The sequence below is a fragment of the Gopherus evgoodei genome, chromosome 11, assembly GCF_007399415.2.
Source record: "Gopherus evgoodei ecotype Sinaloan lineage chromosome 11, rGopEvg1_v1.p, whole genome shotgun sequence".
Lineage (NCBI taxonomy): Eukaryota > Metazoa > Chordata > Testudines > Testudinidae > Gopherus > Gopherus evgoodei.
In genome coordinates this window covers 15,723,637-15,738,615 of record NC_044332.1, presented here as the reverse complement: position 1 = coordinate 15,738,615, position 14,979 = coordinate 15,723,637, and the positions used below count along the sequence as shown (strand labels likewise).

General features: G+C 46.3%; 1 protein-coding gene across 6 annotated transcripts in view; it reads left to right on the top strand.

Annotated features, from left to right (window-relative positions):
• The window catches only part of UNC80 (unc-80 homolog, NALCN channel complex subunit), a 197,667-nt gene that overhangs the window by 32,332 nt on the left and 150,356 nt on the right, over window positions 1–14,979 (top strand). For all 6 annotated transcript variants that reach the window (XM_030580475.1, XM_030580473.1, XM_030580471.1 and 3 more), the window contains exons 9-11: window positions 10,156–10,290; window positions 11,326–11,548; window positions 12,337–12,477. In XM_030580475.1, the coding sequence (XP_030436335.1) occupies window positions 10,156–10,290; window positions 11,326–11,548; window positions 12,337–12,477 (499 nt within the window). The remainder of the gene's footprint in view (window positions 1–10,155; window positions 10,291–11,325; window positions 11,549–12,336; window positions 12,478–14,979) is intronic.

Genomic DNA, 14,979 nt, shown 5'->3' with positions numbered 1-14,979 from the left:
GTAAGAGACCATCATTTAAAAGTAAGCTTGGTAACTCTTTACAGTCATGGCAGGATTAGTAGTGATTAAGCACTTTTGATTTTAATTATGTCATGAACTGTGGGGAAGTAACTTGTAACTTCGGAAATGTCCATATGTGGATTGCATAGACAGTCTTATTGCACTGGAATTCAGCGTTCAGGCCTGATTTAACTATATACCATACAAATCCAGACTAACACGGCTACCCCTCTGATACTATATACCATATTGTTATCCCAAGAGAAACCAAAAGAATACATATCACAGTCTCAGTACAGTACTCTCCTTGAAACAAAAAACAAGACTCAAGACACAAGACCACCTTCTTTAAAACATTGCAGCAAACAGCACACAGTGCAGTTGGAGCACAGCAACGTACAGACTTTTCAGAGTGTCCATCAAACATCATAATAGATTGGGACCTGTTACTGTTTCTGTAGTGCTGTGCTTTCATATTTACACTGCCCCCCTTGTAGCTGCTTAAAATAACCACTTGCTATTGTGCTTGTAATTTTCCGAATGCTAGTGCAATAATAAAGTTGTTGTTCAAAGGTTCTCAGCACAGCAGCAGTGTGGATGGATGTGTTATTTGCATCAGCTAGACATCACACTGGAGGTCTGGAATCAGTATTTCTGTACGTGACGGGAGATCCCCTGGCAATGTAGCAAGATACACCTCTCCCAGCTTCACATTCTCAGGTCCTACCTGGTTTTTAAGTACTTTTTCTCCTTCAGGAGAGCCCTTTACTCTGTTGTTCTTTATTACCATCTTTGTTAAATCCATATGGTTATTCACAGTTAAATGTAAATGTATTTTACTTTGCTGGTTGGTTGTTTTTTAGGGGTGGGAGTATGTCGGAGGGAGTGTCTTTTGGTCATTGATGTGAGGGTTCCATCCAGAACAGCAGTTTTTTTTCAAGATTAGACTAGATTGCTAAAGGTGACTTTCTCATCAGAGTTTCATACATTTTGTCATGCTACATGGAATCGGAGTCCCTCTTAAAATGAAAGTGTTTAATAAACAAAGCAGCTACAACTTCCACACAGCTGAAGTTTCAGCTTTGTCTCCCTTATTCACCAGGGACCACGCCCTATCTGGAGCTCTATACAGCAGTGGTTTTCAACCTTTTTTTCATTTGTGGACCCCTAAAACATTTCAAATGGAGGTGCAGACCCTTTGGAAATCTTAGACATAGTCTGCGGACCCCCAGGGTCTGCGGACTGGAGGTTGAAAACCACTACTATACAGCACATAGCGACATCTAGTGGCTGATTAATATTCCCCAAGTAAACATATTATGCATGAGTATGTTAGTAATTGAGGCAGTAGTGATGGGTTTAGGCTTTTGAAGCACAGAGATGGAAGAAGTTATGTTCTTCTCTGTTTTTCTGCCTACTTGACATTTCTTTCTCTCTCAGGAAGGGTCTGTGGGCTAAGAAATCATTAACTAGTGAGTGAGTCATGGTGCTAAGCTGAAAAAGCAGGCCAGCAAGTATATTTCTTACGTTTATAGCGGGAGCCCTATCAAGTTACATTCTTCCTCTGCTTTTACTTAACTCAAGTTATTCTTTTCCAATAGAAAATCAGGATTTCAGAATAAAGTGTTGGGCATCCGTGCTCAGACAGTGCAAATTCACAATGTCTCCCCTAAATTGGTTCTGAGTTCATGGCCTCTCATTAGGGCTTCTTGCTGCAATATAGGGGAGACCCACACTTTTAAAGTGAGAGCACTGGGTTTTATGGTACGTTGTTCTTCTTCTCTATCATCTGGCCTTTTTGTTATCATTAACTGATGTTAGACATGGCAAAAGAAAGAACTGCACAGAAATCAGCTCAGGAACAGACAAATAAGTAGGTTTAGTGATGAAGTGCAGATTGTATAGAAAAGATGTGGAGTTGCCATGTAACCTCTTCCACCTTCCTAAGTCTTAGCATATCTGTCACACAGACCATTTGCGTGTGAAATACTATTTAAAATATAATTCTGGTGCATATCACAGCAAACTAGTTCTGATCAAATGGTTATGTTGTTGTTTATCTAGAGAGAGAATCTCAGTTCAGACTTCAGCGAACTGAAGGATATATTTAATATTCCATGTAGCAAGCAGTGAATGACATACCCTGTTCCCTGTTGCAAAGCAGAATGCCAAATGAATGAAGGCGTATGAATAAAACAAATACCTTCTCCCTACTCTAGTAGGTGGTGTAATCAACATGTATTTCAATGTAAGGAAAAATCTGCAGTGCACCTGTATGCAGTGAATCTAGCATAGGGATGGAATTAGGAAATGAAAACCTTGAGGGCTTTCAAAACTGTACAGCTTTGCAATAACGCTACAGGAGCTAAGAGCAAAAACTTAAACCTAAAAACAGCAAAACTGCAATGACCAGATGTAATGGTAATTTAAACCCAAGAGTTTCAAGTGTAATACTCAGAAGCTGATAGAAATACTAATGAATTGGTAGCTTAATACCTGGCCGATGCAGGACAATAGGAGAAAAGATATATAGGAACAGCCTCTAAACAATTTTATTGGTTTTCTTATTAGCCACATCTTGATCGAATGATCTGCTATGATGGTAACCACATTTGTAACTAGTCTTCAACCAGAACATTAGACTAATTTCTTAAAATAGGCCATATCCCATACTATATAGTAAAGCTGACTGTGTAACTCAATTCACATAGAGTGGTTTGTTTGAATAGGTGTTTGTGAGCTCTTCAGCGCAGCGGCCATGACTGTGTGTTTGTACAGTGCCTAGCACAGTAGGGACCTGATTTTTGATGGGTCCTTTTTGCTACCGCAATACAAATAATACAGTGATTTCATCACTAACGCACAGTGATGATAACCCTGAGTTAAATTTGTGTAGTGCCTTCCATCCACAAGGATCCCCAAGCACTTTGTAATTCAAGAGCCTGATCCTGGGAACTGCTGATTGCCCTGAGCTGTTACTGATGTTAATAGGAGTTGAGTGCCCAGCACCAGAACCAAGCCCTGATTACCTTTTTATTGGATCTGTCATGTGCCACTTGTAGTCTGCAGTCAATTTTGCAGATGGTTTTAAGAGCACATGCAAAACTCCACGTGTCCAATTTGGCCAAATGTCAGTAGTACTCTCTCCCTGAAAAAGAGCTCTCTCCTTAGGCGACTCCCTCGAACCTGCATTAACACATGAGCTCTACAGAGCAAGGCTTTGGAGCTGTGCTCCGGCTCCGCTCCAGCTCCAGGCAAAAACTTGCAGCTCCACTGCTCCGGAGCTGCTCTGTGCTCCAGCTCCAGGCTTCGCTGCAAAGCCCTGCTACAAAGTACCCTGGTTTTTATCACATGGGGGTGTGGGGAGTGAGTTACTCAGTGGAAGGCTGGCAAGTGAGAATGCCCTACTCTGGGCATAAAACTGCAGGGGTTACAGGGATCTTTAAAGGTGGAAAACAGTATGAAGAGAAAAGGATCTCAAGGGCCCAGTCCTGCAAACACTTAAACACACGCGTGACTCTACTAATGTGAGTAGTTCCACTGAATTCAGTGGGATCAATCACATGAGTAAAGTTACACACATGCTTATGTGTGTGTAGGACTGGGCCTAAAGTAGCCAGGACCTGAACCTGTTCCTGTATAGAAATCACTTCACCCCTGACTGAAGTGCAGCCACCTCTGGAGTGACCAGCAGGATTTCTTTTAACATCATACAGCAGCATTACACACTCGTTCTGGTGGGGGAACGAAAAGAGTAGCCTCTCCAGTTGAAACAATAGGGTGATATATAGGCAGGCAGAATGGAATTACCCGCATGGGCTTTGATTATGTCACAGGAGCTAACAGCCCTGCTCCTGTGACAAGTGCCAAACAATCTTTATTGACCGCAAGTGGACAGGACCAGGCTTTATGTTTCCCTTGAAGGATGCCACCTCCTGCACCTCCTTCTTTACCATCATATAGCTATAGCAGCTCAGGCTCAAGGGAGAAACCTGCTGAGTTTCCAGTCCACCAAGGGGTTTGGATACCTAGAGATAAGTGGATGCCTAGGACGTTTTGAGGCCTGAGGCTTTTAAAAAAATAAAGGGGGTAGCAGTAAGTAAAGATATGCAAGTAAAGATATCCCAGAGCACCATTGCTGGAATTAAGGATGCTCATGGCAAACATCAGATTTGTTTTTTATTCATTTAAAGAAGCCTGAGCCTACAAAAAACATTTAATAAAATGATAAAAATGTATGTATTTGTACAAACCAAGTAATTCTTAACGTTATTTAGAAGGAGAGGATGGTGACAATGCTGCTCATCACAATCGACATACTAACTTGGAAACATTAATGCCGTGGTTCTCAAACTTTTGTACTGGTGACTCCTTTCACATAGAAAGCTTCTGAGTGCGACCCCCTCTTATAAATTAAAAACACTTTTTTATATATTTGACACCATTATAAATGTTAGATGCAAAGTGGGGTTTGGGGTAGAGGCCCATATAATTACCCCCCATATAATAACCTTATGACCCGCTGAAAGTGTCCTGTCCCCCAGTTTGAGAACCCTTGCATTAATGTATTTTGGATGTTATTGGTATATTTCATGAAATTAACACTCGCTTCTTATACAGCGTTTTTTAGTCATAGATTTCAAAGCACTTTATAAGAGAAGATAATTATAATTATCCACAGCTGTATACTGATGAAACAACCTGCCCAAGCTCATACACTATGCTAGTGTCCTAGCTAGGAGTAGACTGCATGTCTCCTGACTCCCAGTCCAGTGCACTGCTTCCTGCCATTGATGTTTTCTGTGGTGGCAAAATGTTTTCATTTTAAATGATAAACTATTTGAACTAATAATCCATCTCTGAATATCTAAATATATTTAACCCTAAAATGTGAGAGTGGAGTTTTTTCTGATGGAATTAAGGGTATGGCTACACTTACATTTGTGCAGTGCTGGCAGTTACAGCTGTGTTCATACAGCTGTGTAGAGCCAGCGCTGCAGTGTGGCCACACTGACAGCTACCAGCGCTGCAGTGTGGCCACATTTGCAGCATTTGCAGCGCTGTTGGGAGTGGTGCATTGTGGGCAGCTATCCCACAGAGCACCTCCTCCCATTTTGACGCTGTGGGTTGTGGGAAGGGGACGGAAGGGTGCGGGTCTTTCCGCTTCCTGTTCCAACACCCCGTGGTGCTTTGCTACACATTCCAAGCAGTTTGGCGCCATTGTGAGTCTGCAGAGCGAATTCTGTTACAAATGGAGCCCGAGCTGCTGAGGACCTTGCTGCTGATGAATGTTGCCAGCACATCACGTTTGGCAGTGGAGCTATTCCTTCAGCTCCAAAGTGACAGTGAGGAGTCAGACGATGATATTGATTCGCCTGATGCACAAGACACTAAATTGCTTGTGGCAGTAACGGACGTGCTCAGCACCGTGAAACGCTGCCTTTGGGCTCGGGAAACGAGCACTGAGTGATGGGATCACATCGTCCTGCAAGCCTGGGATGACGAGAAGTGGCTGCAGAACTTTCGGATGAGAAAAGCCACTTTCATGGGACTGTGTGCTGAGCTCACCCCTACCCTGCGGCACGGGGACACGAGATTGAGAGCTGCCCTGCCAGTGGAGAAGCGGGTGGCTATTGCAATCTGGAAGCTGGCAACTCCAGACAGCTACCGATCGGTGGCGAACCAGTTTGGAGTGGGAAAGTCGACTGTTGGAATAGTGTTGATGCAAGTTTGCACAGCCATTAATCGCACCCTGCTAAGAAGAACCGTGACTCTGGGGAACGTGCAGGACATTGTGGATGGCTTTGCACAAATGGGTTTCCCTAACTGTGGAGGGGCAATAGATGGGACGCATGTTCCTGTTCTGGCACCACCCCACCTGGCATCCGAGTACATTAATCGCAAGGGGTATTTCTCTGTGGTTCTCCAAGCGCTTGTGGATCACCGTGGGCGTTTCACTGACATTTACTCAGGATGGCCTGGAAAGGTGCATGATGCACGCATCTTTCGGAACAGTGCCCTGTTCAGGAAGCTGCTGGCAGGGACTTTTTTCCCAGACCGCAGGATCACAGTAGGGGACGTCGAAATGCCCATTGTGATTCTTGGAGACCCCGCTTACCCCTTAATGCCATAGCTCATGAAACCGTATACAGGGAAACTTGACAGGAACAAGGACCGGTTCAACTACAGGCTGAGCCGGTGCAGAATGACTGTGGAGTGAGCTTTTGGCCGTTTAAAGGGTCGCTGGAGGTGTCTCTACGGGAAGCTAGATTTGGGGGAAAGCAGCATCTCCGCTGTTATATCCGCGTGCTGTACCCTCCATAATATTTGTGAAGGGAAGGGTGAAACATTCAGTGAGGAATGGACCTCCGAGGTTCGACGTCTAGAGGCTGAATTTGCACAGCCAGAGAGCAGGGCTACTAGAGAGGCCCAGCAAAGGGCTTCAAGGATTAGGGATGCCTTAAGGGAGCAATTTGAGGCTGAAAACCAACAGTAATGTTTGGTGCCTTTGCTGTGCCCGTTTTTCCCTTGGGGTACTGTATTTCTCACTTTCTGCAATAATAAAAAATGTTTTAAAAGCCAATAAATCATTTATTCAAAATACAGTACATAAAAGGGCAGGGGGGTAGGGTGGTGGACTGTACATTCAGAGGTTTGAATATGTCCTGCTTGGATTGCTGTTCAATGCCTGCTGCACTTCAGGATTAATATGCTGCATCGTGATGGGGGTTGAGTGCATAGGGTAAGGGTTGTAGTTCTAAGAGCTGGTAGGTGAACGTACAGGTGTTGGGGGCAGCTGGTGGTGGTAAGAACCAGGCTGCTGGAGAAAGGTGTTTTGTGCAAACACTGGGGAACAAGGGAGAGAGCGGGAGGTTACCACGGTACTGATCTGCCTGCAAGGCTACGAGAGACTGCATACAGTCCGTTTGGTGAGCCAAGAGGCTTATCAGCTGCTTTGTGCTTTTCTTGGTAGCCAATTCCTTTCTCCTGCTTCGTGTTTGCCTCCACTCATGCATTTTCTCTCTCCAGTCCTGCAGCCTCTTACTGTGTCTGGCGTACTGATACATAACTGCTTTGATCAAATCTTCTTTTGATTTTCTAGGATTTTTCCTCAAGTTCTGTAGTCTTCGCGCAGGTGGTGATAGGGCTGGAATATTCAAGGACACTTAAAATAACAGAAATAGAAACATTTAATACAGAGGCTACATTGTTTATTATCACAGTGAAGGAGTTTGTAGACTATTTGTAGCATCATTTACACATACCAAACATAGCACAGAGAGGCCACGGCAGCGAAGGCATGGCGAGCAATGGGGTGAGTGTTTCTGCCGTGACTTCACCTGGGAAGGGGAGCTGCCTGAGGGCTCACTAGGGTTTCTGTGCATTGGGGAAAGCAGAGAGCAGCTACTTGGGGACCTGCACTGAACACCACCCCCCCAATTGCCACAGCAGTTACTCCTCTGGGAAGGGGAACTGCCTGAGGGCTACCTGGGGTTTCTGTGCATTGGGGAAAGCAGAGAGCAGCTACTTGGGGACCTGCACTGGGGAAAGCAGAGAGCAGCTACTTGGGGACCTGCACTGGGGAAAGCAGAGAGCAGCTACTTGAGGACCTGCACTGAACATCACCCCCCCAATTGCCACAGCAGTTACTCCTCTGGGAAGGGGAACTGCCTGAGGGCTCACTGGGGTTTCTGTGCATTGGGGAAAGCAGAGAGCAGCTACTTGGGGACCTGCACTGGGGAAAGCAGAGAGCAGCTACTTGAGGACCTGCACTGAACATCACCCCCCCAATTGCCACAGCAGTTACTCCTCTGGGAAGGAGAACTGCCTGAGGGCTCACTGGGGTTTCTGTGCATTGGGGAAAGCAGAGAGCAGCTACTTGGGGACCTGCACTGGGGAAAGCAGAGAGCAGCTACTTGGGGGCCTGCACTGAACACCCCCCCCCAGTTGCCACAGCAGTTACTCCTCTGGGAAGGGGAACTGCCTGAGGGCTCACTGGGGTTTCTGTGCATTGGGGAAAGCAGAGAGCAGCTACTTGGGGACCTGCACTGAACACTATCCCTACATTTTCAACAGGATTTTCTACTGCCAGATATATCACTGCTGCGTGTTACCTGGGAAGAGAGGGAGGGTCTTCTACAGCAATGTGGATTCTGCCCTGGACCCTATGCAGCTTGCCTGTGTGCAGCATGGTCCCCCCACCCCTCGCGGCACAGTGGTGCGGACGAGTTAACCTGACCGGGACAAGGACCACGGTGGCTCTCCCTATAAACTTGCGCAAGCACATTGCCCACGCTCTGGCTGCAACTTTTGAAGAGATTATCGAGGCCGATTACAGAGACGTGATAGACCAAATCAATGGGCTATTCCACATTTAGGCATGCATGCAGGCAGCCATAACCCCCACCCTCCTCTCCCAAAACATTTCCATCCTAAAAATAAAATCTGCTTACCGGAAACACGCTCCTCTGCTTCTTCTTCACCAACAAGTTCCAGCTGCTGCGACTGGCTAGCCTCCTCCTGGCTTGAGAAGAGCTCCTGGCTGCATGCCTCCTGGGACTCCAGGGTGTCTCCCTCCACCCCAGTAGCCTCACTCTCGGCTTCCTCTACACCCTCCCCCACTTCTCCCTGCTCTGAACTCTCCATCATGCTCCTCGGATTGGCAGTGGGGTCACACCCAAGTATGGCATCCAGCTCCTTGTAAAAACGGCAGGTCATGGGGGCAGCTCCTGAGCAGCGGTTTCCCTCACGGGCTTTGCAATAGGCACTGCGCAGCTCCTTTACTTTTACCCTGCACTGCAACGCGTCCCGTTCATGGCCCCTTAGCGGCAAGGACTTTGATATCTGCCCATAGGTATCATAATTTCTATGGCTGGAGCGCAGCTGTGATTGCACAGCTTCCTCACCCCAAACACTGATGAGGTCCTGCAGTTCGGAAGTGTTCCATGCTGGGGCTCGTTTGGGGCATGGAGGCATGGTAACTGATTGATTGCACTCCACACCTGGCTGAGCAAACAGGAAGGGGATTTTTAAAATTCCTGGGGCATTTAAAGGGCGAGTCACCTGAGCCCAGGGCAGTGGAGTGTGAAACGATGAGCAGAGTGGCTGAAAAGGTATGCTGGGATACCTCCTAATACCCTGGAGGCCAATAAAAGCGCTTTTGGTGTTCACACTTGATGACCAGCACTGCATCACTAGTGCTGGAATCGCTACACCCCAGGCAGACCAGGTGTACAGCCAGCGCTGCAACCAGGGAGTTGCAGCGCTGGCCGTGCTTTGCAAGTGTGGACACAGAGTGAGTTGCAGCGCTGTAACCCCCTCACCAGCGCTGCAACTCTCCAGTGTAGCCATGCCCTGAGATTCTTCTCCTTTGGAGCTGTCCTTGGATGGGATTGAAGTAGATGATTTAGTTCAGGGGTGGCCAACCTGTGGCTCTGGAGCCACATGTGGCTCTTCAGAAGTTAATATACGGCTCCTTGTATAGGCACCAACTCCAGGGCTGGAGCTACATGTGTCAACTTTCCAATGTGCTGGAAGGTGCTCACTGCTCAATCCCTGGCTCTGCCATAGGTCCTGCTCCCACTCTACCCCTTCCCGCCCCCTCCCCTGAGCCTACCATGCCCTCACTCCTCCCCCTGTCCCCCAGAGCCTCCTGCATGCCACACAACAGCTGATTGGGAGGTGTGGGGAGGGAGGGGAAGGCGCTGATTGGCAGAGTTGCTGGTGGGTGGGAGGTGCTAGGAGTGGGGGGGAGCTGATGGGGGGGCTGCTGATGTATTACTGTGGCTCTTTGGCAATGTACATTGGTAAATTCTGGCTCCTTCCAGGGGCGGCTCCAGGCACCAGCACGCCAAGCGCGTGCTTGGGGTGGCAAGCCACGGGGGGCTCTCTGCTGGTCGCCGTGAGGGTGGCAGGAAGGCTGCCTTTGGCGGCTTGCCTGCTGAGGGTCCACTGGTCCTGCACAGGAGGGTCCACTGGTCCTGCACAGGATCCTCCGCAGGCAAGCTGCTGAAGGCAGTCTGCCTGCCATGCTTGGGGCTGCAAAATGCCTAGAGCTGCCCCTGGCTCCTTCTCAGGCTCAGGTTGCCACCCCTGATTTAGTTGCTTACTTGCTATTTCTATTTGTGCATGTTTTTCTTCTTTTGGGGAGTGAAGGATCTCACAATGAAGTGCAATGAGGAGGAAAAATCACTAAGCACTGAGGCCTTTGCTAAGGTGTCACTCACCAACCTGCGCAGGCTAGCCGTGCCAGATCTCTCCACAGACCTGGGAATGAACATTTTTAAGAAGGTGAGTAGCACAGTAATGTGTTTTTGCTTTACCTACAATCCAATGCCAAAACGCATACCATGTATACAACTGTTAAAAGCTTACACTGAGTCTATATTTAGGTTGAACCTGAGGCGCACGTTTGTTTTTTTTTCTGATAGACATGTTATGTATCCATGTATAGTAGATACATGTATGTATTAATATTTACTCTATGGGTCCCGTGCTGTAATCTGTACTCAAATCAAGCATTATTGAAATCAATGGGAGTTTTCCCTAAGTGGTGGTAGTTTGCAACCAGATCCTCAAATTACATTAATCAGAGGAGCTCCATCAGTTTCAATAGATCTGTGCTGGATCTGAGTCTAAATCTGTAAAGCACTCTCCCAGGAAGGCCCTTGCCATGGTGTTGAAGGTTATACAAACAAATTAAGATTCATAATATAAAAAATTAAACAGATTAATCAAACAAGGGGATCCAGTGCAAAAAAAAAATGGAGAGAAATGGGAAAAGAAAAAGAAAAAAAAAGGTCCAACAACAGTAATAATGAAATCTTTGACATTATAAAACTGGAGAGATGGGTTGAGACAGATGTCAAGGGAAATAAGTCACCACTGTAGCATTTCCCATAGCAAAATGTGGTTGCCCTCCCACAGGGCCGGCTCTAGCTTTTTTGCTGCCCCAAGCAAAAAAAAAAAAAAAAGGCTGCTAGACTGCCGCGCCCGAACTGCTGAAGCAGGAAAAAAACAAACAAAAAAACCGATTGGACTGCCGCCGCCCGAACTGTCAAAGCAGGAAAGAAAAAGCCACCTGGATGCTGCCATCCCTTAGCATGTGCCAGTCCTGCCCTCCCAACATGTGGTGCACTGGTGCGGTCTTAAATGTGGGTGGTGCTGAAGTGTAGATACCTATCATGAACAAAGGGCTAGAGTGGGGGAATGTAGAATTGGGCTCTGCATGCTTGTCCTTCATCTGTTTGTGTCCTTCCCCTCTAACTGTAGCGAAATCCCTGTAGCCTCTGCCTGGCTCTAACCCTCCTCCTGTTCTTTCTGCAGTTTAAGAGTCGCAAAGAGGATCGAGAGCGTGAGCGCAAGGGTTCTATTCCTTTCCACCACACTGGAAAAAAACGGCAGCGAAGGATGGGGGTGCCCTTTCTGCTCCATGAGGATCATTTGGATGTGTCACCCACTCGCAGCACATTCTCCTTTGGCAGCTTTTCTGGAATTGGAGAGGACCGGCGCAGCATTGAGAGAGGAGGATGGCAAACTGCCATACTAGGTGACTGATGGGAAAGGATTAATATTGCAACCCTGTATTCTGATTAATTGTTCTGCTCCAAAATGTTCCAAGAATAGCAGAGTGGAAATGAAGGCTTTTTATTATCACTCTGGCACTGGAAAACAGCCCTTCCTCTTGATGGCTGGTTATATCCTTTGCCCTGATGTGTGGATTGCCACAGCTGTTGTAGAAATGGCGTAGTCTTTCTGCTAGCTTCTAAGGTGAATCTCATGGTTGTACTGACGACTGATCTTGCATGACTATGTTTAGATCAGTTTGTTTCTAATAATTAAATAGGACTTGGGCAAAACATATTTCCAGTCAGTCCCAGGAGACTGACCCTCTCCTTTCCCACCTTACTCCTGGCATTAGTGAGAGTTTTGCTTGATGTACACTCAGGCTATGTCTACGCTATGGACCTTACAGCTTCACAGCTGTACCACCACAGGAGAGAGCTTTCCCATCATCAGCATAATTAAACCACCCCCAATGAGCAGCACTAGCTTTGTCAGCAGGAGAGCGTCTCCTGTTGACATAGCGCTGTCCACACCAGTACTTTTGTCAGGGAAACTTATGTCGATCGGGGGCTGCGGAGAGGCAGGGTTCACATCCTTGACCGATTAAAGTGCGAGAGTAGACAAAGCCTAAATAAGGATTTTCCACTTTGGCTCAAGTGAGATCTGGACTTCTGCTAATCTCAATGATCCCCATTCCCACACCTCAACTTCTAACCCTCACACGTTCCTTAGACTTGCAAACTAAATTTCTATTTTGTGTGTTCATCGTAGGGAAGTTCACCAGACGGGGGAGCTCTGACACCGCTACGGAGATGGAGAGCCTGAGTGCTAGACATTCTCACTCTCATCACACCCTGGTCACTGACTTGCCTGACCATTCAAACAGCCACGCAGAGAATACGGTCAAAGAAGGTATGTCAAATATAGTGATGAGCAAATACCGCATTGGATTGTGAACATCAGGAGGCTGAGATAGTTTTATTTTTTAAATTTATTAATATCTGATTAATCCCCTCTTTCCCTTTCTGGTTTTTTCTGTATATCTCATTGTTTCTTCTTTTTGTCCTGTTTAGGATTATTAATATAATCTCTTACAAAGGACATGCCTCCACTTCTAGGGTGGGACACAGCACCTTTTTAACAGTGTACAGGAACACTGCACAGAAGTTTAGGGCAGGAAGTCAATCTTACTAACTCTTGTGGTTTCATTGTGTGTCTTGCAATATTTGGTGGCTTTCTGAAAGACCCAGCTGCTGGAATCAAAAGATTGCATGAAAATCTCAGCTTTCACCTTATTTTTAAAAAGTTCATTTCTAACCCACATGATTTCAGGGAAAGGCTTGAAAAGAATGAAGCAAGTGAAACTCTAAAGGCCCAAGAAATAGAAGGCAAGGAAAAAGAATGCAGAATTTGGCTTAAAAATCATGAAGGTTTTTTAACAATAATCTCATGATTGTTTTTGGACTTGACTGATGATTTTTGAGCACTTGGGGTTGGCAGTTCTGGAAAGTTGATAAAAGGGCTGTATCCATTTAAAATGGCAAAAACCATAAAGATAGGAAGATTGTAATTGCTCCTATCAGCATATGGCCACCCCATCAGAGCTAAGATCCCCTACTCTTACAATAACAGAACTAGCTACCAATAGAACAAGAGCATTTCCTTATAGCAGGGCTGCTAAAATTATACAAGGCACCTCAGTCTTAACTGGCTGGCACTCTTACTAATGAGAAGCTTTCCTGCCTTAGGGTGGGGAGGGCAGGAATCAGGCATAGACAGCTGCTGCCTCCCTTTTAGCTAGATGCAGAAAACATTTAAGCCTTCCATCGGTCATTGGTACAGTAGAACCCCAGAGTTATGAACTGGCCAGTCACCCAAACACCTAATTTAGAACTGGAAATACGCAATCGGGGAGCAGCAGAGACAAAAACAAAAAAAGTAAATACAGTACAGTACTGTGTTAAATGTCAACAACTAAAAAAAATAAAGGGAGAGCAGTATTTTCTTCTGCATAGTAAAGTTTCAAAGCTGTATTAAGTCAATGTTCAGTTGTAAACCTTTGAAAGAACAACCATACTGTTTTGTTCTGAGTTATGAACAACCTCCATTCCTGAGGTGTTTTTAACGCTGAGGTTCTGCTGTACTCAGATGGCCCCCATCACTGCAATATCTGAGAACCTCTCCATTTTTATCCACAGAACACCTCTGTGAGGCAGAAAGTGCTGTTATCTTTATTGATGAAGACTTGAGCAAAGAGAGGCTATGTGACTTGTCCAAGGTCACACAGGAAGTCAGTAGCAGCACTGAAAAATGAATCCAGGTTGCCCAAATTCTAGGCTAATGCCCTAACTACTGGGTCATCCTTCCTCTTCCATTGGCATTTGAACATCTTCTTCCTATAAAACGTAAAATATAAAATCCATTAATCCTGGAAAGGAAAGGGGCTCTGTTCCCATACAGATAATTAACTCAGTGGCAATCCACTGTCACTAATATTGGTGGTGCATTGTCCACCTCTGCGTAGAAATTTGTCCAGTTACTGAAGCTCTGTGTTTTATTTGTTCTGACTTGATTAGATAATATTTTTATTTTGGTGCAGCCACAGTCCAAGGTACTAGTGAGCTTTGAAGATTTTTAGCAAGGAGAGAAACAGAGCTAGGTGTAGAGTAGGTTGTCACCAACATCCTGAAGGCACCATATGCTGAGCCTCCTAATGGCTTGATATGCCACTGAACCGGAGGGGGCCCTGCAGTACCCACTAAGCCTCTAGGGTAGACCCAGTGGAATTCTTTTCTTCATTTAGTTCATTTGAGCCCCCAGATTCCAACTGGAGGCCTGGCACAAAATGGTTTGGTATTAGTTTTAAACATGGCAGGCTAGCTAGTAGCTTGGAGCCATAGCCCTTCTTGGGGAGCGGATTGAAGTGCCTCCAGGACCAGGCTGGGAGCACAGCTGCTGCTGCACCCTTTGGAAAGATGAAGTATGCAGTTATTGGATCCAGCTCTGCTGGCTACTGCGGGGGTGGGTTGAGAGGGCAGAGCCTCGCTCCCCCTGTCTCCTTTGAGAGGCTCTTATGCTTCTTAGTGCTTGTGGTGTTGCGCCTGCCTGCTGCTCCCTGCACAGAAGCACCGTCTTTTACCTTACACCCCCATGCTGAATAGGGCACTATCTATCGATGAATGAGCTACCAGGCCCCACAGCTAGTAGAGGAAGATGTATTTGGATGGCGTGAAGTGAGCATTTGGGATTCATTCTCCGAAGTCACTCTCTGAACAATTCTGAATAGCCTCAGAAAGGCTGGATTTGTGTCATTTCAAATCCAGTGTAGGCATGTCTCCCTCATCTCTGGTGCTTACACATCTCAGTCAAAGCTCTCCTCTCCAGGCTGCTCTGCAGATTCCTCATGTCTGAGCT